This window comes from Nannospalax galili, unplaced genomic scaffold (assembly GCF_000622305.1).
Source record: "Nannospalax galili isolate Female #2095 unplaced genomic scaffold, S.galili_v1.0 scaffold1076, whole genome shotgun sequence".
NCBI classification, from domain to species: domain Eukaryota; kingdom Metazoa; phylum Chordata; class Mammalia; order Rodentia; family Spalacidae; genus Nannospalax; species Nannospalax galili.
The window spans coordinates 367,620-394,436 of record NW_008338348.1 but is presented as its reverse complement, the minus strand read 5'-3'; the positions used below and the strand labels follow the sequence as shown (position 1 = coordinate 394,436).

At 53.9% G+C, this 26,817-nt stretch overlaps 2 protein-coding genes across 4 annotated transcripts in view; one reads left to right on the top strand and one right to left on the bottom strand.

Annotated features, from left to right (window-relative positions):
* Stx18 (syntaxin 18) overlaps window positions 1–4,631 on the top strand; it is a 132,686-nt gene extending 128,055 nt beyond the window's left edge. For all 3 annotated transcript variants that reach the window (XM_029563513.1, XM_029563512.1, XM_008833116.2), the window contains 2 exons: window positions 1,719–1,799; window positions 2,786–4,631. In XM_029563513.1, the coding sequence (XP_029419373.1) occupies window positions 1,719–1,799; window positions 2,786–2,881 (177 nt within the window). In that variant the 3' untranslated portion in view covers window positions 2,882–4,631. The remainder of the gene's footprint in view (window positions 1–1,718; window positions 1,800–2,785) is intronic.
* A 680-nt stretch (window positions 4,632–5,311) lies between these two features.
* On the bottom strand, window positions 5,312–26,764 carry Nsg1 (neuronal vesicle trafficking associated 1). The gene is made up of 4 exons (XM_008833115.3): window positions 26,545–26,764; window positions 23,586–23,702; window positions 11,454–11,564; window positions 5,312–5,765 (listed from the first exon to the last, which is right to left on the bottom strand). Exons 1-4 carry the CDS (start codon window positions 26,671–26,673, stop codon window positions 5,565–5,567), a joined length of 558 nt encoding a protein of 185 aa, XP_008831337.1. The 5' UTR covers window positions 26,674–26,764; the 3' UTR covers window positions 5,312–5,564.
* Between the last annotated feature and the right edge of the window lie 53 nt (window positions 26,765–26,817).

Genomic DNA, 26,817 nt, shown 5'->3' with positions numbered 1-26,817 from the left:
GACTGAGAGTCATATAGTGCCCCCCCACCCCCGTACCATAGCTTTTCCATCTGTAGGATGGGATGTGCTCACAGGATTGCGGTTGGGTTCATGGGAGTACAGAATAGCTAGCCCTGCACACTGCATGATGGGTAGCAGCTTTTCCGTGGCTTTTAACTCCAGCATTCAGGGGTTAGACATGGCCTCTCCAATGCCAGTCCATACTGCCTTGGGGCAGCATCTTGAAGGGAATAGAATCGCTCCCAAGTGATCTTAGGACTCAGCACCATATACTATAGAAAGTTTGGGAAAACGCTTCTCTGGACTCTAGGCTCATTCACAAAACTGCCCAAACCTCACAACAGAGTTGAGTCAGAGTGAGTGAGATGGGCTAAGCTAGCAAGGCCCTAAGTGTTGCCCTTTCACAAAAACATTAAAGGATCTGCCCAAGCATGTATGCAGAGCCTGAGAAGCCTGGAGACCTCATACAAACACTGCAGGCACAGCCACATCCACTGCATGGTGGGAAGCAGTCAAAGGGGTGCCTCCCAGCATACCAATTTGCTTCCGGATGTGCTCAGCTCGGATGAAACACCCAGGCTGCATCCCATATGGTGTGGCCATTGGCCCTCAGTCCCATTCTCTGTCTATGAGGTGGGGCTAATGCCCCCCACTCACTCTCAGAGCCCAAGTAGGATCTGACCTGCCTGCACAGCAGGCCCTTCAGTGTGACTGTGACCAGGCGGAGCAGAGGCTCACTTCAGCAGCTCGCAGGGCATTGGACAGCACTGCATGAAAGGCTCTGGGGGGCCGGTTACAGGGAGTGAGAACCAGTCTGCCAAGTTCCAGTGCTCAGCCTGCTGCTGAAGGCCAGCTGTCTCAGCACTGGGATTGTCAGTTTGTGTGACCACCTCAGAGGCCCACCGAGGGAGGTGAGATGCCCCTGGATGGAGGCACTGTGCTTGGGGGGGACAGGGAGGCTGTTCATGTCAAATCCCTCAGGAATGCTGTCAGGGCATTCTGCTCTGACATCCTCCACCAAGGTGCCACCACCCATGTGCCCTTTAGCCATATAATGTCACTTCTGGACATCGGTGGCTGCAGGCTACTGTGCACTCAGTATTCAGGCAGGTCTCCACATAGGACACACCTCGCTGCCCCTCAGCAGGGAGACCAGTACCACCTGGCCATTATCATCCAGTCTCCTGAGCCTGGAGTTCTGCGTGTGAGCTGAGCAGCTGCTGGAACAGACAAGCATCTTGCTCCTATTTTACTGTTAACCCCCTTTAGAGCTATGTTCTAGCCTAACATGCGTTGGAAGTTAGTGTGTTTCAAAGCCTGTAACATTCTGAAGCCAACGTCTAGACCTATGAAGAATAAATGACTGGAGGCAGAGTTCTTGGTGTGTAGTGGCCGGTCCAGAGTCAGCAACTCATACCTTGTCATTTGGTGAGTGACAGGGAAGAATGATATGTAGGGACAGAGGACAGGTCTGGAGTTCAAGCCAAGTCTCAGCCCAGTCCTGCCACTCAGTTGCTGTGTGACCTTGGATAAGTTAGTAAACATCTCTGAGCTATACGTTTCCAATTCCTAAAATCAGGTGATACCCACCTCTCAGGCGAGGATTCCTGGGGGTGTGGGTAAAGCCTCTACCTTGGTCCATGGCAGCAACTGTTTGCAGCAGGGCATCTCCCTAGAGGTGGAGGTAGCTGCATTTACCTGTCACTTTCCTTCTGCAGGAAACTGAGATCGACAGCATTCACCAGTTAGTTGTGGGGGCAACTGAAAACATCAAGGAGGGCAACGAAGACATACGGGAGGTGGGTACCCAGGGCCCCGGTCTGACCTTGCAGAGCATGGAGTCCCAGCAGCAGCGTTAGTCTCTAGTGAGGCTTCCAAGAGCCCTTCAGGGCCAGGCCAGCCTAGCAGCGCATTCCTGGGGAAAAGGAATAAGGCCTTCCTCCAGCTCATTGTCCAGAGGCAGGGGCTTCCCACTGTACAGGGAGCAGCGTGGATGATAAGGCACCCAGCTAGGCCCAGGACAACAGAGGCCAAGGGTGTACACCACTGAGGGCCAGAGCCCAGGAACTATCTGAGGAGAACACGCCAGGCTCTGTGAGCAGACTGTCTCCAAACCCCAGTCTTGTCAGCGGACCCTGGTCACTGACTGACAGGGCATTTCTGAGAAACCCCAGCCCTGGTTTAGATATGAATGGTGTCTGGAGTGTTATGTCTTGGAGTTAGGCTCTTTGCTCAGCATGGGAGTCAAGGCAGGGCCTACGAGATGCCTCCATAGAAGGTACTTGGTACCAAGCATGCAGACTTAAGTTCAATTCCCAAGAACCACCCAGAAGGAAAGAACTAAATCCTCTAAGTTGACTGTTGACCACACACTCTGTGACATGCATTCCCAACCCACCACCACATATAAATAAATGAATAAATGGCAATTTAAAAAGAGCAGTGCAAACCAGGGGTGATGGCATATACCTTTAACCCCAGCACTCAGGAGGCAGAAGCAGGTGGGTATCTTTGAGTTCAAGGCCAGCCTGGTTTACATAGTAAGACCCTGTCTCAAAAAAATAAATAAGTAAATAAATAAATAAACAAACCTTAAGAATACATGCAAGGCATCTGTCCTCTGTGGGGTCTCCACCCACTGTGTCTCCTTCCTAATTAAGTCATCTATCCATGCTGATCACAGGATTTAGGCTGTTACCCCAGGAGGGGTAGGTGGGAAGAGTGGGGCATTTGGGTCCTGAAACCCAGCCCCATGTGATACTAACCCTGTGCTCCTGCCCACCAGGCCATCAAGAACAACGCCGGTTTCCGGGTGTGGATCCTCTTCTTCCTGGTCATGTGCTCCTTCTCCTTGCTCTTCCTCGACTGGTATGACAGCTAGCCCGCCCCGTGCCACAGCATGCAGTCTGCCCCGGCGCCTGATACACCAGGTGCCAGCACGTCTCTGGTACCAGAGTGCTGTGGCTGGTTTGTCAGGGAGCTGTGTGAAGGCAAGGGGCTTGGAAGAGAATGAGCTCAAAGGGCTCCCAGGCCACCATTTGGAGCCACAAGGACATGAAAGTCCACAGTTTGAAAGTAGCCCTGGTGTTCCCCCGGGGCAGAGGATGCAGGGGTGAGGTGGTCAGGAGCTGTGCCTCAGCCAGGAGCCACCAGCATGGCAGGAGCTGAACAGCATAGGCACAGCGTACCTCCTGCCCCACCCACCCTGCAATGCTCGGGCCTCAAGTTGCCTTTCCCACCCCAGAAGCTTCAGGGAAGAACATGCCTGATGTTTCTCAAGTCGCTGGTTCCTGTTGTAGCTTCTAATGTGTGCCTGAGTCAATGATACATGGCACTGTTACAGGAGACAAAATTCACATTTGCCTTGTCAAGCTAATAAACGCAGTTATGCCCTTTATCAGTCTCCTTTGAGAAGCCCTGGCCACCATGTGGCTAGTGGGCAGACTCTGGCAGCCTCCGCCAGGCCTCACTACAGCCCTGACTCCCAGCATGTGAATGGCAGGCCGATGGGCATGTGAGCCTGGTTTCCTGCCACTGCCTCCCAGAAGCCTGTGTTCAAAGAAGGGCGTAGTTCTCAGAAGAAAGGGCCTACCTCCCTTGTACTGCCCACTTGCCCTCTGGGAAGAGGCCTGGGAATTGCCTATTAAGAGCTGGAAGTGTGCATGACCCAAATCTATGCACAGCATCCTGGTGTCCAGTGGGCGTGGGCCGGTTCACAGGATTCCTGGTGAAAGGCGTGTGTACAGACAGTCCAGTGTGCAGCTCAGGTTCCCTCAAGTTCTTTATTTGAAGACTGAACGTGAGAAGTTACATGGGAATGAATTTACAGTCAGTAAAGTACATGTCTACTAGAACACAAACGGGGCTGGCCATGCTGTGCACACATGGCTCCGTGGTCGGAATCAAATGCATGACAGGTTTTGGCACACGTTTATTGCTCTGTGCGTCCCTCACGGCTTCTCAGTGCCCTCACAGCACATGCCCACGTAACGCCACCCATTGTGCTGAGCTCACAGACTTTCTTTCCAAGAACCCTTGATAATAGAGTTTATGTCTTGGAAACACATCTCGGGGAACAGCAGTGGGCGGACCCTGGTCACCCTGCTTATTGGCAACAGACATCACACAATTTGCCATCTACTTCTGATCTACTGAAAACGTGAGACTTCCGACACGTCCACCAGAAACAACACAGAGCAGGGAACAGACAACCGAATCGTTTTTCTCTATTTAATCATCGTACACACTTGCTTATCTAATTGGTAACTGTAAACCAATATATTTTAGTGTCAAGATTCAGATTGAAACATACTTTTCTTACAAAGATTGTGGACTGAGACATTCTATTTTCAAGGTGCCACACCAGCCCCCCTACCAGCCATCCTGCCCACTCCCCACATCACAGGAGTCACATCTGTTCACAGAATAACAGTTAAAATAGCCCTGGCTTGCCAGCAATTACATTTCACTTTGCCCACCCAGCTAAGAACATGAAGAAATGAAAAGGAACTGCATCCAGGGCTCTACGTGCAAACATGTTCCTGACAGGCGGGAAAGGGGCTGTTTCCTATAGAGCACACCAGCAGACAGCCCACCCCCAGGAGGGCGGGCTCTGCAGCCCCTGGCCCAGAGCCGTCATTTTAGTGTCAAGATTCAGATTGAAACATACTTTTCTTACAAAGATTGTGGACTGAGACATTCTATTTTCAAGGTGCCACACCAGCCCCCCTACCAGCCATCCTGCCCACTCCCCACATCACAGGAGTCACATCTGTTCACAGAATAACAGTTAAAATAGCCCTGGCTTGCCAGCAATTACATTTCACTTTGCCCACCCAGCTAAGAACATGAAGAAATGAAAAGGAACTGCATCCAGGGCTCTACGTGCAAACATGTTCCTGACAGGCGGGAAAGGGGCTGTTTCCTATAGAGCACACCAGCAGACAGCCCACCCCCAGGAGGGCGGGCTCTGCAGCCCCTGGCCCAGAGCCGTCCCCCCCCCACCCCTTCTTGTGCTCTGCTCAGTGTACACACGGAGAGAACCTGCCCTTCTCTGCCTCAGAGATCCGACTCACGAGTCACACAGGCGGGGTGAAGGGGCTGTGTCCTGGTGCGCACTTGTCTCCCCTCTACCACTCAACAGTGCACCTTGGCAATCGGCACTCAAACTGGCAAAGCCAGAGACCACTCTAGATATGGCTATGGAGTCAGGTTTGCAGATAGCAGGGTGCCTAAAAAATCCCACACGATGCTCTGGCCTGATGTCCAGACCCCTGGCATCTCCAGTGTAGATCTCTTTTTTGACAGCATCCAATTGATCCCAGTGAAGAGTCCTTAGCATGGAGAGCGGTGTCACGCTCTCTACGCAATGCTGATACGCACTTGGTCTTATGCCCGTGGGTGATCGGCAGCAAGTTTTATTTGCAAAGCAGCATTAGCAAACAGAAGCGACTGCACCATAAATGAGTAACCTCTAAAGTATCGGTAATTATATTTAATGAAATGTCCCTCAAAGTCCCTTCATTACCTTCAAGTGACACATTGTAAAGAACCTTCCCAGCTCGCTAAGCTGACTTCTCAGCAGCCTCCGTCTCCTGTTCTGACAGCTTCTCTTCTGACAGAACTGACATCCAGGGTGACACAGAGCGGGTGATGCTCTGCTTGGCCAGGTTGTAGTGGTTTATGACCGTGTAGAATTTCTCCCGGGCACTGGGATCTTGCTCTGTGTAGTAGCTCTCCAAGCCTTCTGGAATGCACTGGGTGTTCTACAAGACAAAAAGCCATGGAGACTGTGAGTGCAGGGCATGCCGGTGTGTGTCTGCAATGGACATCTCCAAGATGGCTCCTGGGCCCACAGAATTTGCACCCTCACAGTGGACAGAGGCACAGGGCCTGCCTTAGAGGGCACAGCTGTGTGGAAGACCGGTGGGGACCTCAGCAGAGCAGCTGTCGACTCCCCATATGTAACCGGCAGTGTGCCCGCCTTCACCAGTGGTCTCTAACTGGCTAGCCGTCACTGGCTTTTCATCTACTAGAAAACACGGACACTTCTGATGTGTCCACAAACCACTTGAAATAAGGGAGCACTGGAGACTCCTTGGGGGCTGACAAGGTGGCTCTGTGGGTAAAGGCACTTGCTGTCAAGCCTGTCAACCCAAGTTCTATCCCTAGGGCCCAAATAGTAGAGAACAAACTCCTGCAAGGTACCCTCTGACCTTACACACGTGCACCATAATACACTCATGCCTACATGCAGATAGGAGCACGTACACTACATGAATAAATGAAAATATTTTGTGGCAAAAGAAAGGCTTTCCTCAGGCCTGGGTGCTGGGCAGAGAGCTCAGGGCCAGGGAATGGCACAAGCAGGCACACCTTGGCATAGGACATAGGAAGTTAAAGGGGCTGGTTCAAGAACAAGGAAGGGCACGAAGGGCCAGGCCACACACAGCCTTGCAGGTACAAAGAGGTGTGAGTAGGCCTTATGATCCAGAGAACAACCAGGAACTGCTCCTACAGGCCACATGCCCATGGCCAGAAGCTCTTCTGTTCTATGTGTGCATGCTGGAGGGTGAGTGTCCACAGCTGCTGTCTTCCAGGCACAAGTGTGAGCTGGAGCTCTGCAATTACAGGAGCTACCAGTGCCATGGGAGCAGCTGATGTTGGGGGTGAGGTCTAATGGGACACAGCAGTCAGCATGTTCACACAGTGTACGCCCCTCACACCAGCCTCTCAAAACCACTGGGTCTCACAGCTGGCATTGTAGCCAACAACTGCATTTCCAGCCTTGTAGCCAGGCAAGACCATGTGACTGACTTGGAGCCAACAAAATCCGAATGGCTGTAATGAGCAGCTTTTGAACCAGCCCCCAAAGCACAGCAGTGGCCCCACCACCCTCCACATTTCTCCTCCTCAGCCAGCTCCAACCGCCCAGAAGACAAAACCCCTAGAGCCACAGGCCGAGACTGGAAACCAGGGCTCCAGGGTGACTCTAGACCCTGAGCTGCCTTCTAAAATCCCAATTGGATTCTGAGACACAGCAGTAAGCCTCCCACCCTGTTGAAGTCACAGTTACTCAAGTGTTAACCAATCAAAGCATCATGCTAGTAGTGCCAGTCTCCTAACTGGATAAGAGCGTGAGACCCCACAGACAAGTCAGGGATGGAGACCAAGGTCTCTTCTGGGCGAGTTTTAGAACCATGTATCTGGCTCTCAACCCGAGGAGCTCGGTAGATCAGTGCGGCCATCTGTATTCAAGCATCTCCCGAGAAGTCTAAGGGTCAGGCTCCAACCCAACTCCAACACCTCGGCCAAGACCATCTTGCTGAAGAAGCCCTGACCAGCCCACCGCAGAGGAGGAGCTGCAGCGTGCGCCCACTTGTAGATGCTTCCTTTTGACACTCTGCCTGCACCCAGGTTTGTAGAGTGCTTTTCAGGCCGGTCCCTCTTACTGTGAGGTACGTGGAGAAGTGGAGCCCAGAGAGGTCAAGAGGCTCCCAATGTCACACAAGCAGGCAAGAACCTCAGCTCCAGCAGGACCCTCCTGTAAGTGGCCTCACCACCCCACACAGGGTCACTCCTCCAGACACTTGGGACTCAAAGTCAAAAAGAGTGGGAACCGCAGGCCTTGCGATCAGCTCTACCCAGGGACAACGGGTCAGATCTGTTCCTTTTCAGAACCCACCACTGGCATCTCTTCAGTCCAGTCCCTGCCTTGGCACACATGGGTCTCAAGAATGGAACCCAGCCTGCTCCTTGGCAGTGCTGCTGTTTGCTGTCCCCCTCATGGCCCTCAAAGTGCTTATTTACAAAGTTCAGAGTGGCTGAGACCTGCCCAGTGAACATGAGGGGCTCTGGGGAGATGGCTTAAGTGCTTGACGCAGAAGTGTAAGGAGTTCAGATCCCTACACCCATGTAAAAAGCCAGAGGTTATAGCTTATGCCTGTAATCCCAGTGCTGGAGAGGCAGATGCAGGCAGATCCCTGGAGCTCACTAGTCAGCCTGTCTAGCGGAATCCCTGAGCTGCAGGTTGAGTGGAGACCCTGCCTCAAAAACAAGGTGGAGGGGCCTGAAGATACCTGACACCAACCTCTGGCCTCCAAACGTCCACACACAGTATGAATGGAATCAGGGTGTGGGGTGCTGTCTACAGAGTGCTTCTTACCCGGCCAGGGCCCCTGGCACTGGAGGTATTGTCACCCTCTAAATCCAGACTCACATCACGTTACCTCACTGCTGCTTGGGGCTGAGCGTGAGGGTCTGGAGGGGCCGGAGGAGGCTGCAGGCATGGAAAGCAGCCATCTGGACAGATCTGGGCTTTATGTGCCCAGGAGTCCTGTTCTTTCAGAGTGAGCCCCTTTCCATCAAAATCACTCCTACACACTGGCCCACTGTGTGTGTTGGACAGGGAGGGGTCAGCAGGTGGGCTGGCTTCTGCCGGTCTCCAACCACGTGATACAGCCTAAGCCCCAAGGCACTGATTAAATCGACCCTGTGGGTGGTTCAAAGGCCAAGCTCCAGCCTCTGCAGGAGGTAGGTGGGATGCCAAGGAGCCTGGTGGTGCTCCCAGCATGCAGAACTACAGGTCACCAGTGTAGGATCTAGGAGGATGAGGAGAGGTGCCAGGGACCAAGCAGGAACTAGGTGAGCAGTGGGTATCCTCCGGCAGCATAACCACTGGTGAGGGACATGACAGTAAAGGGGTCCATCCTGGAAGAAAACACTGCAGTGACTCAGCATGGGCCACCCATGCCAGCTGGGGCACCACAAGCTCCCCCCAGCATACACAGCCGCCTCCCTCCCTCTGTCCTGACGACCTACCCCTCTCCAGCCCTTGGGGAAGGTAGGAGGAAGGTTAAAGTTACTCTCTTCTCTCCTGTCCTTCGGGTAAGCAGCACAACACCCTGCTAGAGCGTCACAGGCAGGCAAGACCTTCAGAACGGCGGCGGGAGCATCCACAGCCCATTGGGAAACAGCCCTGCCCTCCAGGCGCCTGGCTGAGGGAGGACATCAAGTGTTGTCTGACATGTCCCACACAACATAGTCTCAAGAAGACAAGCTGGGGGACCCTGTGAGGGGCTGTGGCTGGCAAGAGACCAGAAGGGCTATCAAGGGTTTCCCACGAGGAGCTGAGGGCACAAGGCCTTCCCCATGTGGGAGGGAGGCTCAGCCCCATCTCTGCCCCTTGGGAAAGGAAATTCAATACAAAGATCTGTCACCTATGGGGGAATCTTGGGAGAAGCACATACACAGCCAGGGCCGTGCGTATAGCCCATGATCACCCAGGCTGGCTTTGGACTGCACAATTCTCGTGCCTCCGTCTCCTGAGTGCTGGGGTTGTAGGCACACCTCACGACCTTGGCCCTGTATGCTTTTTAACTGTCTCCACACCCCCCTCAGCTTGAGCCACTTGGCCATGGCTGGCAGGAGGGCTGCTCAGCAGACGACAGGGCCTGCTCTCTGGGATACCCGCTACCCTGTATCCTGTGCAGCTGTGTTCCCGGGACTCGGTACAAAGAGCCACTGTGAACCCACTGGTGAAGAGAGGTGATGGTGTCTACCCTTAGGGTCTCTGGGCACATCCAGGGGGAGCTTGGCTCAAAGTCCACACAGCCAGCTGTCCATCCCAGGTGGATGTGTAGTGAACACATGCGTGAGTACAAGGCAGGAGGAAGGGCCTCCCCTTTCCCCCCACACAGCCATGAACAGAGGGCCATGGAGCTCTCAGTGAACATACCAGCTATGTCCTCCAAAAAGGACCACCCACCCCATCCCCATTAGACAGAGGTGGAAAATGTCCATGCCCACAGCCACAAAGCTCTGAAACTGCCTATGGGGCTCTGAATTCCCAAGGGGGCTGTGGGCTAGAATCACCTTTTACACACCCAGATTCCACAGCCCCTCCCAGGCTGCTAAGAATCAGATCTGAAGTCATCCTAGGATCAGAGCCTATCTTCCCATCACCCTCCTAAGTCAGCCTCTCCACAGGACTTGAGCTTGCTGGAGGGAGCCAGCAGTTTTAGTCCTCCCCTCACTAGGCAGGAAACCTGCCCCAGACTAGAGACCATGGCAGGAAACCCAGGACAGCTTGGCACTGGGTGGGGTGCTGGCCTGTTACTTGTGAGCAATAGCTGGGGTGGAAAGCTGGGGCCTTCTCATCCCGATTCCCACGCAGACACTGCTCCTCCCCATGACATCAGCCTCTGAGTCACTCAGCTCTGGGCCAGGTCTTCCCCATTCATCCCTCCTGACCCCCAACTAATTCAGTCTTCCTGTCCGTCCTCTGCCACACTACTCGCCTCTTGGTCCCTATCACGCCTGCCATCCTCTTCCCTGGCTCAGGGCAGCAGCCTCCTCAGTCAGCTCCTCCCTGCCAGGCCTTCACCAGACACTCGGGGTGCCGTGCAGTCTGGCTGTGAGCGGACCCCTCTCCCACTGCACCCAAAACTGTTCCAAGCACACCCCACTGCTACCCTCTTCACTGCTCCTGTACCCCAACCAGGGCTGGCTGGCTCCATGCTTGAGGCTTCCCCAGAGTGGAGCAGCTTCTAAAAAGGCCGCCAAGCCCCATGTTGAGTCCTCCTCTATGCTCACCTGCCTCGTGCTTCAAGGGCCGCACTCGGGGAAGCACTGAAAACCACGAGGGACCCTGTGGTGTGAGGAGGAAGGTGTCCTGGCTGGGGCAGTGAACTCTTCCTTCTTCTAACTTGCTACATGAGGGCGCCCCTCCTCACTTTGTCAAGACTGAGACCCACCACCCAGTGAAGGCCCACCAGCCATGCAGGCTTATATACATGCTCAGCGTCAGCTTTGTTCGCATTTCAGCAGCACCAAAGCCTGCACAGGACCATTTCCCACCTGCTCTGGAAAGTTTAGAAGCAGACATTAATTGCACGTGAGCCTGCAGCAAGGTCACACCTCCACCCAACTCCATCTTCTCCCTCCACCCCATTTTCCCTCCCTCTAGCTTTGCTTCCGCAGTCCTCTGCCCAGTGGATACACATCTGTGACACTGGTGGGCTCTTTGGAAGGAGGTCTAGGAGCCAAGTGAGCATCTCTGTGTGTGCAGAAGGCCCAGCGGACAGCAGAGCTCGAAAACCACAGGAAAGCCCAAGAGCGGTCAGCTGCAGGCCAGAGAGCCGGCGAGTGTGGCTTAGGGTAGCCTTCCCTCTCTTGGGCTCTGCTTTCCCTTCCCCTAAAGCCAGGTGTCAGCCTGGCTCTTCCTGCCCCAGGGGACTATTCCCAAGACTCAGGTCAGTTCCCAGAGACCAAGCCAGGGCTTTCCTTCCCACTGGCCCCATCATGCCCTTGGCCTGTCTGCCCAGCTCCCCGGGCAGGGCCTTCAGGGAGGACCCCACTGCCATAGGTGCAGAGCCAAGGCCCAGCTCCCCTAGGGCCCTAGTGTTGGAGATGAAAAGGTGGCCCCAGGGCTCAAATGGGAGACAGGGTCTTACCTTCAAGACGAACCCATCGGGGCAGGCACGGTCATACTTGTACACCTTGTACACAACCAGGAAGACGACACAGGTGAGGAAGGCCAGGGCGAAGAGGACCAGTACAGAGACCTGCGGGCAGAGGTGGGTACCGTGAGGGAGCTGGGAAGAGGGCTGGGAGAGAGGTGCAAGCAGACACAGGGCATGTGCACCAACACAGAGTGCGTGAGCACAAGGGCTCGGGAGACTCACTTTTCACTATACGTTTTCTGTGACTTCAACTTCTTACCATGGCCATGTCACCTTCCCTTGAAACTGGTTGTTTCTAGTATTCCAGGCGGCAAGAAAAGCTCTGGGTACAGACACAGCAAAACCTCAGTAGTGGCCACATGGCTCCCAGGCAGCTCAGGACCATGACAGAGAAGTAGACTGAACAGTACTCGAGGAGCTCCCACTCACACACCTGTCACCCGTCACCTATGAAGCGTCTACTCCATAGACGTCTCTGAGCCCTGGAGTCAGCACAGAGACACTGCCACTCAAACCCAGGCTGCCTTGGGCTGGGGACCCAGTAAGCAGGAAAAACAGAGTCCACAGTCCTGTCCCCTCTGCCTTCTATGGTATCCTGAAGACGGAGGTCAGGTGTGGGTCCTGGGCCTGCATGCTACACACTAGACTGCCCAGCACAGAGCAGGCACACAGGGACGCTTACAAAGCCACAACAGTGATGGTGAACTCTGACCTGCCTGCAGATGTACAAGTCATAGTGACTGGACATAAGATGCCACTGCATCTGGACCTTGAGGTACCCACTTGCTGTTGGGGGGGGTGGCGAGAGGAGGGCAAAAGCCTGTGGTGGGGTGGGAAGAGTGAGACGGAGAAGCTCAAGAAGCTCAGGTTCTCTGGACCAGCGCCAGGGACTGAGGGCCAGCAGCCCAGGCCCCAGGAACACCAGTCTCCACACAGCCACTACTGGCTTCTACCTCCCCCATCCCTAGCAACCAGCCAGGAATGAGTCCTGGCTCCACCCACTCTTCCCTTTCCCAGCTCCTACCCGACTCAGCCTAGGCACTGTCGCCCAGTCTAAACTGACATGCAGGGAGTGTGTGCCTGACGCAGGGGCAGACAGCATGGAGCCAGACTGCCTGGGAAGCCCAAGGCCTCCATAGGGTGCTGCACTGGCGAGGGTCTGATGGCAACGGAGGCAAACAGCTGGCCCAGGGAGGTCAGTGGGTTGTGCCCCCTCCACTCAATTTATGGTGAAGTCAACCCCAGTGTGACTGGGACCTCACTGGAAATGAGCCTTTGCACACGTGACCAGTGTTCAGTGGTCATTAGTGTGGCCATTCGCCAAATCTGACTGGTGTCTCAAAAAGGAAAACGTGGCAGAGCACACACTGGATAGGGCACCTTGGATAGGGCACCATGTGCAGACAGGACACACATAATGCATCTCCAGCCATGCAACCCCTGAGATGGCAGGAACCCTGGAAATGCAAGAAGACCCACAGGGGACATGGATCATAGACACCTTGACTTCAGACTTGACCTCTAAAAACATGAGAACGTGCTTCTGGGGTTCTAAGAACCCCTACTTTGTGCACTTTACTCGGGTGGCCACAGGGCTCATGTTAAGGGGTGCAGGTTTGACTCACCTCCCTTGTGGATGGTTACCCCTGCTTTCCTTGCAATTACCCCAGCCTTTCCCCAGCACTCAGGCTCTGTCTTCTCCACCTGCCCCCTTCAAATCCCTGGCTACAATCTGGGTCCCAGACAGGGTCTAAAACAACCCAGCCTTGTTCTGAACATCAGGAGCTTGCAGACATAGCAAATAATCAAGCCTGAGCTCTTTCCTATCTCAAGGGGAATAAAGTGTGTCCCAGTTTGGAGACATTCATGGCCCCACCCCTCCCCCACGTGCACATTCCCATGAGACAATGAGGTATATTTCAGAACCCACAGCAAAATTACTGAGTCAGATGTCTGCGATTTCTCCATGCTTGGGAGTCTCCCTGAGGCTCTTTCCACAGGATGAACTGAGACTGCACCACGGAGCTCTTGACCACTAGCTACCCTCCTCTTCAACCAGGAGAACAGAGCAGCCGAAAGACAAAGGTGAGCCAGCAGGGCCTGGTTTGAGGCCTGCTCAGCCACACAGTGACCAAGAAGTGATCCTCAGTCTCATATATGAAATGGGGTGCCAGCCTCATGCTCATGTTCTTGGCGGGGTCTTCAAGAAACCATGGGCAGGTCCACATGGGCATGACAAGCCCTCTTACCCAGTGCTGTATCTTCCACGCAGAAGCTGGAAGACCATGATGTCACACTTTCCTTGGCCCAAGATAAAGGCCCAAAGAAACAATGCTTTGATGTGGGCCAGCAGGATGCCTAGGGCCTAGGAGCCCAGGAGGGGCCACGCAGGGAGAGAAACAGCAGCCTCTCACAATGACCCCAGCCAGGCATGAAACTGAGAGCCAGCTATGGCAGCAGCTTAGCACCACGGAAGCCTGTGCAGTTCTCCATGTCCCACCCAACCCAGCAGTGACATTTTCAGAGGTGGGGCCCAGAAGCTGCTCATATGTTCCCTGCTCTCGGCCTCAGTGGAAGCCATGGGCACAGAGGACCCATTTGTGAGCAGAATTCCTGGAGTCTGGGGCCACTGCGCTGTTAAGGTTTGACTATCAGTGTCTCCCTAAAAGGTTTGTGTTGAAATCATGGTCACCAGCTGGTAGTGACTGGATCATGAAGGCATCAGCTTCAGTGGGTTAACCCACAGATGGATTCATAGCTGAATGGACTCGAAGGAGGTGGGGCCTGGTTAGGGGAAGTGGGTACTGGGGGTCCCTCTGAAGGGGTATCTTGCCTCGGGCCCCTTCCTCTCTGCCGCAACTTCTGTCAGGAGGTGAGCAGCTCCACCTCACTACTTCCTCACCACTGCCATGTTCTGCCACAGCAATGGCTGTGTTGAAACCCCTGAAACCAGAAGCCAAAATAAACCTTCCTCCCTTCAGTTGTTCACCTCAGAATGTGTCAGCAACGGGAAGCAGCCTGACCAACCCAGGCTTCACACAGTAACAGCAGCCTGGGAGCCTCGGCCACCTCCACACTGGGGGCAGCTTAATGTCTGTGTGCTTGGGACAGAGAAGGCACTGTTCCTAGATGCATTTTATAAGCGGGGAAACTGAGGCTCCTATATGTAAATGACTGGCCCAAGGCAGATTGGCTGAGCAGTATCCCTCAAAGGCGGCCAGCTCCTGATCCCTGTGCTATGGTTTGAATGTACCCTCAAAGTTCATGCTGGAAACTTATTATTCCCCAGCATCACCATGCTGGGGCAGAGGCCAGTAGCCTCAGAGGGCTCTGTTCTCAGTGCGGGGTGATGCTGAAGTGCAAGTTTGGCCCCTTTTCTCTTGGTTTCTCTTCCCTTTCTCTACCCTTCCACATGGAATGATGAAGCAAGAAGGCCCGGGAACACTACCAGTCCCTCAATCTTGGACTTCCCAGCTTCCGGAGTCATCAATCAATAAATTTCTGAGCCTTATAAATCACCAAGTCTTAGGGCTGAAGAGATAACTCGATTGGTAAAGTGCTTCTCATGCAAACACAAGGACCAGAGTTTGATCCCCAGAACACAAACATAAAAACAATAAAAAGGCCAAGCATGGTGACACACACTCGCAATCTTAGAACTGGGGAGGGGAGACAGGCAGATTCCTGGGGTTCACTAGCCAGCCAGGCTAGCCTACTCATTGAGTTCCAGGTCAGTGAAAGACCCAGTTTCAAAACAAAAAGGTGGTGTGCACTTTGAGGTTGTCCTCTGGCCTCCACGTGTGCACGTGCACACACAAACAACAAACATGTGCGTGCACACACACACCATGAATGAATACATAAATGAACAAATGAATGAACAACCAGGTCTCCAGTGCTCTGTTTCAATGGCACACGCTAGAATGGGACCCTTGGAGCTCATGAAGGACCTTGGGATGGGGAGACAACCCAGATTATCAAGGAGAACCTTCATCCTCTCGTAGGTGTCCACCTAAGACACAAGGTGACGCAGGGGTGAGCAGAGATTGGGAAGTGGGGAGAGGCACCACACTTCAGCCAGGGACTGAAGGTACGAAAACAGAAAAGCAAGAAAGGGATCCCCGGAACCCCATCGTGACATGGCCCTTGGAATCCCAGCACTTGGTCTGGTAAAACCCACCTGGGCTCCCTGACCTCTGTGCCTGCAGGCAGTCCTGTGTGCGTCTGAAGCACGGACCCCTCCAGCGAGTCCAGCTGCTCAAGATGGAGCCCATGGGCAGGGTGTGACACAACGGGGTCCTCTCAAGTGACAGAGTAGATGAACGGATGAGGCTGGCACACAGCCGACCTCTCAACAAGTACCAAGCAGGCCGCTGGCCCCTGGAGCCAACCCAGGAACTCACCACTCCCCAGACAGAACATGGACTTGGCTTGCAGGAGCATTTCGGTTTTTCAGCAAATACTCTCACACAGACTGGTTTTTCCCTCTGTGGCCTGAGGAGGCCAGAGAGTCCCAGGATCACATACAGGGCTGACTCCCCTCTGGGCTAGCTTACAGGCTCCGGGCTAGAGACAAAACCTAGCGAGTCCCTTGACCAGGGGAAAGGGCAGACTCCAGTAGTTTACCCTTGGACTCAGGTCTCTGTCAAGCACGGGGGCAACACTTGCAGGAACCCAGGAAATGTCTCCTCCATTTGTTCTTTTTAAAAATGTGTGGTACTGAGGATTGAACCCGGGCCCTGCACGTGCTAGGCAAGCAGCTACCCTTGAGCTGTATCCCCAGCCCCATTTTCACTTATTTTGAGACAGGGTCTCAATAAATTGCCCAAGCTGACCATGAACCAGCATTTCCCTGCTTCAGCCTCCTAATTAACTGGAATCACAGGCCTGGCCATGAGCTCACCGGTCTCAGTTTTCACTGTGTCAGACCAGGAGAAACAACATCACAAAGAGCATCTGGCAAGGAGCGCAGATGGAAAAGACCTGTCTGTAGACAAGGCTGTACCACCCTTCTCTTCTTTACGGGGGACTGTGAGACCAAAGTGCCTCGAGCCAGAAGGCCCTGCTTTTCCCATCTTAGGCATCCCCAAACGGCCAGGGGACTTCTCCAACAACCACCCGAAGTATCCATCCTGGGAGTCAGCTGAGCAGCCTGCAGGATTATGGGGCCCTCTGGCATCACCCTGAGGTCAGCTGAGTGCAAGACTAACAAGAACGACCACAGGAGTTCACACAGAGGTGGCCCCGACTCTGCCCTGGAGACTTCAGGGAGGAGTATCTAGTCTCAAGGGAGGAGGAGTTCATCAGGAGGTGAGAGAAAGAGGGAGAAGCCTGCAATGTCAAAAACAGTGGCTGGAGCATCCTGTGCCCTTCTGATGGAGTGCCAGTCCGCCACATTAAGAAGCTGGAATCCAGACAGGTCCTGGGTGCAGCAAGACCCCAGGAGGCAAGTCAGTGTGGCTAGGCATCAAGGATATACAAATCAACCACAGCAAGATGCCAATTCATACCCACTATGGTGTCTGGCGATCTGCATTGCTGGTAAGAACGCAAAGTAGTGGCCCTGCTATAGAAAACAGTACAGTTCCTCAACACATTAAATATAAAAATTACCACAGCAACAGGCAATTCTGCTCTTGATCATGTACACCCAAAGAAGTGAAAGCAGGTGCTCAAACAGTTTATACACGGAAACACTAAGTACAACTGCCAGAAGGTGAAACAGCCCAAACGTCCAGAAACAGATGTATGGCTAAACACCAGGAGCTACATCCATACAGAACACTGCTCAGCGATGTAAACACAGAGGTCCGTCCATACAGAACTCTGCTCAGCGATCTAAACGCAGAGGTCCGTCCGTACAGCAGGACTCTGCTCAGCGATCTAAACGCAGAGGTCCGTCCATACAGCAGGACTCTGCTCAGCGATCTAAACGCAGAGGTCCGTCCATACAGAACTCTGCTCAGCGATCTAAACGCAGAGGTCCGTCCATACAGCAGGACTCTGCTCAGCGATCTAAACACAGAGGTCCGTCCATACAGAACTCTGCTCAGCGATCTAAACGCAAAGAGGTCCGTCCATACAGCAGAACTCTGCTCAGCGATCTAAACGCAAAGAGGTCTGTCCATACAGCAGAACTCTGCTCAGCGATCTAAACGCAAAGAGGTCCATCCATACAGCAGAACACTGCTCAGCGGTGAAAAGGAATCAAAAGCTACATCAGGGTTGGACCTTGAACATGTGACATGAGCAGAAGCCAGCCATGAAGGGTTGCAGAGAAGGGTTCCACAAATGCAATGTGTCCAGACTAGAGATAGAAAACAGGTCTGGGGTGCTGGGGGCTGCAGGAAGGTGGGAGTGCCTTGCTTGATAGGTGTGGGTTAGCTTTTGAGATAATATGTTCTGGAACTAGACATCACATCTGGGCAACTTGGTGACCACTAAATCTTACTGAACCATGTGTTCTGAAATGTAAGTTTTGTATTGTGTGTATTTTACCAGTTTCTTAAATGGGCCAGAGGAAGAAGGCTCCATCTGAGGGTGTCTCCAGCTCCCTGTGACCCCATGCAAGAACAGCTCTATGAAGGAGGCCCCCCAAGGGTCTGAGGAGTTTTCTGGAAAGAACAGAGAAGAACAAGCAGATACAAACAGACTGTGTCCCCAGGTGAGGCTGAGGAAGACGGGTGGCTCAGGATGTGACCTGAATGAGACTGAGGAGGACAGGTGGCTCAGGATGTGACCTTGGTGAGGCTGAGCAAGAGAGGTGGGGCATAGTGGTCACTGGTTAGTGCTCAGGATCCCACCCACTCGGTCCACTGTCCTTCACCTAAGTGTCACAGCTTACGCATGGGTTATGGTCAGTCAACTGCCAAGATCCTGGCTATGGACCAGTTCTCCCAGCTCTTCCCACCAGGCAGGGACTAGCAGAACCCCCACCGAGCAGACAAAAGCCCTAACAGTACTTGACATCAGCTTCTCTCTGGTCAAGGCTCTCTCTCTTGCCAGGGTCCCACCAGGGACACTGCTCAGCTGGGAGGTGCAGCACCAGCTGCAGAAGGACAGCCACCCGTAATCCCAATGACAAGGATGGTCTGAGTCCCACTTTCAACCCTGTGACAGGGTGACCTTGGGCTGTTCCTTAACCCCACTGGTTTTAACTCTCCACATGAGAAATCAGGACAGCAGAGCCTACCTTCGGACACTTCCACCAAGAGCGAAGGAAACAAGGCCCAGAGCTCTGAGAGCAGCAGGCCAATGGCACTGGGTCACTGGCTGGCTCTCTATCCTCCTTTCCTCGGGGGGGCGGGGGGGAATGGAGCCTTTCTGCTGACTAATGCAGTAACAAAAAAGAAAAAAAACACCTGTGGGAGAAAGGTGAATTCTGACATCTTCAAGTATTTATAGCACTAAATATTTGAGGCACCCCACACAAAAGTGAACACAGATATACACACACCCCAAGATGATTCAACCTACATTTTACCTACGTCTGGATGAAGGCACCACTGTATAGCTGGACCCTGAGTCTGCACACTCACAGCTGTGGATGTGAGTCACCAAATCCCATGGCGCACAGCCAGCTGAAGGTTACTAGGGCACCCAAACATGTTTGGGGTCTCTGATACCGCCCCCAATGAAGACCTGACACAGCTGGATGCAGGAAAACTGCATCCTCACTCATCAATACTTAGCAAATGCAGCTCAGAACCTTCCAGGGGATTATCAGAGAGTGTGGAAAACAGGTACCGGAAGCTCAAGGTCATTAGGGACACGAGAAAAGCAACAAGCCACCCATGGAGCCATTTGCAACAGTATGCCAAGGGGCACCTCCTCTGCAGCTCACCGCCAGCTCTGAGGACTGGCCAGAAGTGGCCTCTTCTAAGACATCCTCCGAGCTCTGCACTGACCTTGAAGGACAGTCATGTGTAAGGCTGGCCTAGAATTTCCCAAGGCCAGAATGGCACAGTTGTGCTGGGGGGAGGAGGAAGTAGAGGAGGTGGCTCCAACACAGACATTAACCCTTAACCCGCTGGGAAAGGGGAGGGCCTCAGAGGAGTCAGCACTCTTCATCCTGGCAGCCACCAAGTGTAAAGGCTGGACGGGAACCCGGATGAGATCTTCCTTGAGCCTGTGTCACTACACTCTACATCTTCCAGGACAGGAAGGAAGGACATTTAAGCAGCAGCCCCAGCAGCTCATGACACACTGCACAGGCAAGTAGGAAAGTACAACTTCAAAAATGTTTAAGTTTAGTCCGTTTAAGAGACATACTAGCCTCTATTTACTATCAGTACGCAAGCACCTCAATTACATGGCTGGACTCCTGGCCGATTCCAGTCTCATCAGAAGCCTAGGCTTTTGGCCACCGTGGGATGATTCATCCTCCATCCCTGTGTACTGGAGTCTGGCAAAGCCTTCCCCACCAGCTGTTACCTAGCAACCAACCTAGCAACCTTGCAGCCAAGAGATTAATTCTCCACTGATAATCATAAAGTAACATCCAAAAAGACACTTGGTTTCAAGGATGCCATCCAAAGGTATAGAGATGTGATACACCTTCACAAAGCAAATTAGACAAAGGGGCCACTTACCTGCTCTTCACCCTCTAAAAGGCAGGGCCTCATTCCCTGGATGCACACACACAGAGGAAAAGAACTAAGTTGGCTGCCCCTATCAGAGCAAGGAAGGGATGCTGTCCCCACCACAGCTGTGACTGATCCCTGGAAGGCGGGAGGAGTTCATAGGGTCGGAGCAGGTGGATCCCGGATTCCAAATGTTCTGTTGCTCCCCTCATTCCTGCTGTTCAGAAAGAGGTACCCAGCCAGCTGGGGCTATGTGTGTGTGTGTGTGTGTGTGTGTGTGTGTGTGTGCATGTACACATAAGTACATTCAGGGATACCCGAAATATCACTGGGCCATAAGGGCCAGGAGAACTTTCCAGCCTTCCTCTGCTGCTGCACAAGAACATACCCCATTCAGATGGGCACAGAACCCCAGGTGGCACTGAACCAAACAGAAAGCAGGCTAAGCTAAATGCATCAAAGTGCCCTGAAATTCAGGCCACCCAGCTTGAGGTCCAGCCCTCAGCACCCCAGAAGGCAGCCCACCTCAGCACACCTGTGGCAGTAAGTACCTAGAGCCGGACTGCCTGGCCTCCACCCTGCCTCTGCCACTCCCTGACAAGGGCATGGGGCTACCATCTGTCTGACCCCACGGGAACTTTCTGGTGTTCCATGTAGAGGATGCATAGCCATTCCTGGCCCAGAAAGAAGGTGGATCAGGAGAGATGCCTGTTGTTAAGAAACCCACGGGGACACCCTGGAAATCTGGCCAAGCCCCCCCTCTACAGGAGTCCACCAGTGTGATGGATGAGTCATCCATTTACTTAGCCGGCTCTTACTATGCATGCAGAGCACCAGAGATGGCATCGAGGACTCCAACAGTGCTGGCACAAGCGGCTTGTGAGTAAGCTCTGTCTGCACACACAGGCCCTGCATGTTCATTCTAGCCAACGTTCATGTCTCAGGGGACTGCTATCGTCTGGTTTCCTTCTGAAGGTCACGAGCTGGGTTAAGAGGCCTTTGCTTCAAAAGACCACTCCTCAGGACCTAGTCTTGCAATCCATACCCACAGAGGGGCATGGGCTGGCCCCATGGGCTGGAGTCGGGGGGTTGGGTTGCAGGCCCTGAAGCTGTGGAGGAAAAGGATGTTTACAAAGGTTGTTCTCCAGCAAGGCTGCTAGAGAGCAGGGTGGAGACCTGGGCTCTGCGGGTACAAGGCAGTAATCAACAGGAGAAAGGGGTGCCGAGAAACCGTCTACCAGGCCAATGGGGCATCTGTGGCTTCTGGTACCACAGCCATGAGCAGGCTTCCTGGGATCATGCTCTCTGCCTCAGTTTCCCCTTGACTATAAAATGGATATAATGATGGTGCCGATCCCCCTGAAGCCTTTATGGAGTCGGCGAGATGGAAAGGTTTGAGGAGCACTGCCTCCTGGCAGAGTGCAGCAGGACTGGGGTGAGCTCGTCTCTGAGATCGTCAGTGAAGGAGAGGGGAAGGGACAAGTTCTGCCCAGGGCTGGGGTCAGCCATGGGAGATCATAATGAGAGGGTCTCACTGTGGAAACAGAGACATGGCTCCCAGCTACCCTGTCACTACGTGAAACTCAACAGCCCCATCTGTAAAAGGACGAATGACATCCTATGGGAGGAAGGTGACTCATAAAAAAGGCCCAGAAGCTAGGCCTAGAGATACACTGGCAGCCATGTGCATGATGCCAGGGCAATAGCTCAGTGAGGGCAGTCCTCTGTAAGTCCCCACTGCATCCACCATCTTCTCAGACACCTGGGAGGTGGCAGGGGAGGTGAGGCAGGCCTCCTGCCACCAGCAGCTCGTCCACTGGGATGCACACACTGTCTGAGGTCTCCTCAGGTCTTCTGAGCCCTAAAGTTCTGGGCAACAGGAACCAGGTAACTGCACAGAGGCCCAACCATGGCTGCCAAGAGCCTTGGGGCCAAATGTGCGTCACCCATGCCTCAGGCAAGGGACCTAGGGACCTGACTCAGGTGAGCATGTGGGAAAAACACAAACCAAGGACACCAGAGGGGACAGAGCCTGGCACACAGGGACACTCAACCCCATGAAGGAGTGACTATTCCCATGCACAATACTTGCTGGCCAAAGTGGCATCAATGGGGACAGAAGTCCAATCAGGGAAACCAAGATACACTCAGACAAGATGGCTTCCAGAAGGCAACCTTGGCCTTGAGGTCTGATCCCAAATACCCATGGGGCAGATGGGCACGTGGCAACAGAGGAGGACCATGCTGGTCCCAGACTGGAACAGAGGTGCCGACCTCAGGGCAATCCATCCTGATCCTAGCCGTGAGCCACCAAACACGTTAGTGCCACCCCCAGAGCCATAGGAAGAACATCTCAGCTCACCCATGCCCCTCCACACCCAGAGATACACACAGAGACCTCTGCACCTCAGCTCTGGAAAACAGTACCTGCTGATGGACTAGGAGGGAGGCTAGAAGGAGCTGCTGAGCTAGCACAGGTGAACGCCACAGGGACACATAGACCCACTATACCAGGTGGGCCACACAGCAGTACTGGGAAGAAGGGGGATTTGTATTTAACAGTCCATGAGGACACTTGCTCCTCTGGCTTCCCTTGCATCTACAGACCAGGGTTACGCCCTTGGCCTGTCTACTTTAATTGCCAAGATCACCCAAGAGCTAAACAGGAGACAATACACGTACTCTGTAACCAGGGGGCGAGATGCACACCCATGTATACCCTGTATACCCATGAACAAATCGCTCACACACCCAAGTGGGGGGTGAGCAGCCAGCAGTCAGGGCCACTGCTCAAAGCCTGGGGATTCACGAATGCCTTCCAATCTGGGTACAGTCAGCTACCATCTTACCTTCTTATAAATGTTTCCCAGAGAGTGAGGTTCCGGGAATGTCAACATCCCAACTTGTTCCTCAATAGATACCACCCACCCACACTGTGGAGAGGGCTCCCACCCCGGCTGGCTGGAACCCACTCCTTTCAGCAGCCATCCCCCATGGTAGCCAGAGGTGAAGGATGGAGGTCAAGCACACAGGCTCTGCAGCCGGGTAGTCTCTGGGTCATGATTCTGCCAGAGAGCTGGGCCCATTATGCCTGAAGGCTCCCTCCGCACCCCCAATAAGATGGGCAGCAGGGTAGCAGCCAGTTCACATGGTAGCCGGTTAGAGGGGCTTACACAGCTTACACAGACCCTGCCTAGACAGTACTCATGCCTCATACTGTCTGCTTTCTTCCTGAAACTGTGAAGCAAATATTTTAATGTTTGGCAAATATCTGTGTTTATTACCTTTGCCTCAAAGAAAGTTCATGGGTGGGTTTTCCTTGTTACAAAAGTAAATGATACATGATTATTTTGGACAATGAAGCCAAGTAAGAGGAAAACCTAAAAAGCTAATGTCCGATTGGAGAGTCAGAAGCTGTCAGGTCTGCACAGCCCAGATAAAGGTGTCATCCTGTTCCCATCCCTCTGCAGGGCCTCTCTGCCTGGGGCCTGGCAGATGCCTCCTGGGGGCATAGGCAGCAGCTCAGCCCAGGTTCACTCACCTTGAACCTCTCGGTGACACCCTCAGTGATGCTGACCGTGAACTCAGCTATCTTGGGAGGACGCGCTTTTCCTTTCTTGCGATCGGGTTCATATTCAGTCTTAGTTTTCACGACAACCTTAGCCAGAAAACAGAGAGGCGAGTGGTCAGTGGTAAGGCAGAGTACTCAGACACAACAGTGGGCCTGGGGCTGTCAAGTTCAAAGTCACCATTCCTCTGGGCAGTGACTCACAAACAGCTTGAGAACGGCCTCCGCTTCCAGGAAAGCTCGTCTATGTGGGCACATTCAAAGAAATGGCCTGTTCATAGTCCCATAGCAGTCCCAGGGGAAAAGATAACTGAGGGGCCAAGAAGTTAAACTCACTGGCCGAGGCCACAAGGCTACATGTTGGGACGGGGCAGCACTGCCCTCTGTTTGGCCTACTCATGACAGCAGAGCCCTGGGACCTGGGGGGATGCTTCTGTTTCCCCACTGGCTTTTCTGTGCCACACACCTACAGAACTGAAGAAGACCTGAGCTCAACTGTCTGGTGCCCTCAGGAATGGGGCCTAAGAAGAAACAGATTTAGGGAGCCTCTTTGACTGCACCCACCACTGCTGCCTCCGCTGGCCTGCACAGCACTGAAGGCTCTCCCTTCCTTCCCCGCCACTCTCCTGTGAACCTGGAAACCCACCCTGTCTCTGTCCTATACAAATTCTTCCCTCTAGCCCTGCCACCTTCAAACTGGCCTGGGAGCCTGTGCTGTCTCCTGAGGGGACATTCCCATCTCGGCCTCCCTAGCCTTGCCTCTGTCATGGATCCATTGCTTCTCTGACCCAATGGACACAGAGAGTGAGGTTAAGGGGTTACCCATCTCTAACTCCCAAACTCACTCCCCAGACCAGGTGCCCAACAGTGGCGATGGGACAGGGGACAACCACCCCATACACATCTCCCAGGACTATGTCCTTCTCTGGTGATCTGTAGCTTGAGTGAAACACCCACCTTCCGTGACAGTGGGCCAAAGGGTAGAAGAAAAATAACCAAGCAACTCAGGATGGGTGGCCCCAGGCAGGTGTTTGGAGGTGCTCTCAGTCCCAGCTATGACCTATGGAACTGGCCTCAAACCCCAGCTGTACCTGTGAGCCTTGTGACCTTGGACACACATCTGGAGACAGTTCACCAGACCAAGAACAAAGAAGGCCTAACTCACCCATGCCTGGGGACATAAAGCCTATGTTATCTGGAACTGGAGATACCTGTGGCCCCAGAGCCCAGCCCACCAGAATTCAATCTGCATCTGCCACTAACTGGCAGGTGACCTTGGGCAAGTCTGTTAAACTGTGTCTTCATTTCTACATCTGTCAAATGGGGGCAGTGGTGGACGCTACCTCAGCAACATCAGCACATTAAAGTCCAGCCTGTGAAGCACACAGAACAGTGCCTGGTGCAATCCCCGCACCTAAAGGTGGGTGCACCACCCACCTGAACCTTGCTCACCCTGAAAAGGGTCAAGTGGGAGAGGTGTCAGGCTTAAGCATAGTGGAATAGGGCAACCAGAAACTTCTGTAGCCTGGAGGCCTATGACCTTCAGCATAGTGACCTTGGGTGCATCCTGTGAACTCTGTCTCCTATCTGGAGCAGCCCGGCCAGCTTTGGTTTGAAAACTCCCAGAGAGGAGAGGCTCCAGACTTTCAGAGCCAAGTAAGTGTCTTCTGAGCAAAATGACTGGCTGGCCAGGACTAGGCCTACCTAAAGCCTCCCTGAGGCCAACTGTGCCAAGTGATTCTGAACCAGAACAGATTGAGGGCCAAAAGGATGGTGGGGCCCAGCAGAGGGAATCACCTGATAGAGGTGCTGCCTGGGGACAAGGAGTTCCTGGCACAGGCCCCAGCACTCCTCCTTGAGCAGCTGGGGGTGTCAAGGCAGGAGGGGTAGGGAGACCTCAGGGCCAAGCTCTGATAACTGGGCATGACTGACACCTACAGAGGGAGAGGTAGGGAGGGAGCCAAAGGCTCAGGCAGCCCTGCTCCTCCTGTGAAGCCCAGCCTGCACCAATAGAGGCCCCATCGTGGCCTGGGGTGCACAGGTATAACCAGCTGGTCTCCCTTTCCCAAACTAGCCTTCAGGTGGCCAGTCCCCACCTTGATCTCCACTCAGAACACAGACAACAGAGTTAGGGGGACAAAACCACTTTGGGGAGCTAAGCTTGGGAGTAAGAGAAACCTCTACCTGGAGGACCCACCACGGGACGGCTAACTGGGTTCTACCCCTGCCACCCAGGGACCCAGACCAAATGAGACAGTGAACCGGAAAAGGATGTCAGGGAGCCAGCAAGCTCCTTTGTGTGTAACAGAATTGGTGGAAATGGATGCTGGCTGTGTGGTTTTTAGAATGGAGTGTTGTGATACAATTGTCTAAAGATGGAATTCTTTAAATGTTAACTCTTCAAAATCTCTTTATTGGGCCAGTGGGACTCTACTGGATGTCCTACTCTAAGGCAAGAGGGGCTTCTTTGAATCCAGCAAAAATGCATCCGGGAAAGACAGGTGTGCGTTATTGTATCCATTAAGGAGCACGGTGAGCACAGGAACTTTGACAAAGGAACAAAGAAGGGGCCCCATTCCAGCGCACACACCCACCGCCAAGTGGGGTTGAAAGCTCGCAGCACCCAGAGGGTACAAGATCCGTCCCCCCACCCCAGACCCCCGCCCTCTGTACCACCAAGCAACGCTCCTCACAAGGTAACCCCCCCAAAATCAATAGGGGGCCTTCGGCTGGGGAGTCGGTCGCCGAGACGAAGGTGTCATCCAAGGCAGGTTCCTCCAGCAGCAGCGGGTGCCTGTGCCCGCCGCCTTCCTCCGCCCGCCCCCACCTCGCAGCGCCAGCGCTCCGCGCACGAGGCGTTTCTTTTGTTTCCTTCGCAGGCGAAGATTTCGGAGTGCACACCCGGCCGCGCGGGAATGCCTGGGGCTCATACCTTATCCGGGGGCGGGAACTGCAGATGGTTGACATCCAGGGGCGTCATCAGGGGGATGGTGTCGAAGCCATCCTCCAGCAGCGGCTGCTTGGTGCCCTTCTCCGTGAAATTGTTCCCCAACTTCACCATCTTCGCGAAAGACCCGAGGCTGCGGTCTGCGGAGGGAGGGCGCGGGGGTCAGGGCGGGAGGGCGCCGGGGTGCGGCGCGGGGAGGAGGAGGGCTCCGTAAGCCACCCGCTGTCCCCCGCGTTCGCGTGCCCGCCGGCGCTGGGA

Bases quoted from the DNA above. Each gene is read 5' to 3' on its own strand.
- Nsg1 (XM_008833115.3), bottom strand. From the start codon at position 26,673: ATGGTGAAGTTGGGGAACAATTTCACGGAGAAGGGCACCAAGCAGCCG. The intron at 23,703-26,544 runs GTATGAGCCCCA...TTTCTGGCTAAG, and splicing joins AGTTCCCGCCCCCGGATAAG to GTTGTCGTGAAAACTAAGAC. The intron at 5,766-11,453 runs GTAAGACCCTGT...TTTGTCTTGTAG, and splicing joins CCGATGGGTTCGTCTTGAAG to AACACCCAGTGCATTCCAGA.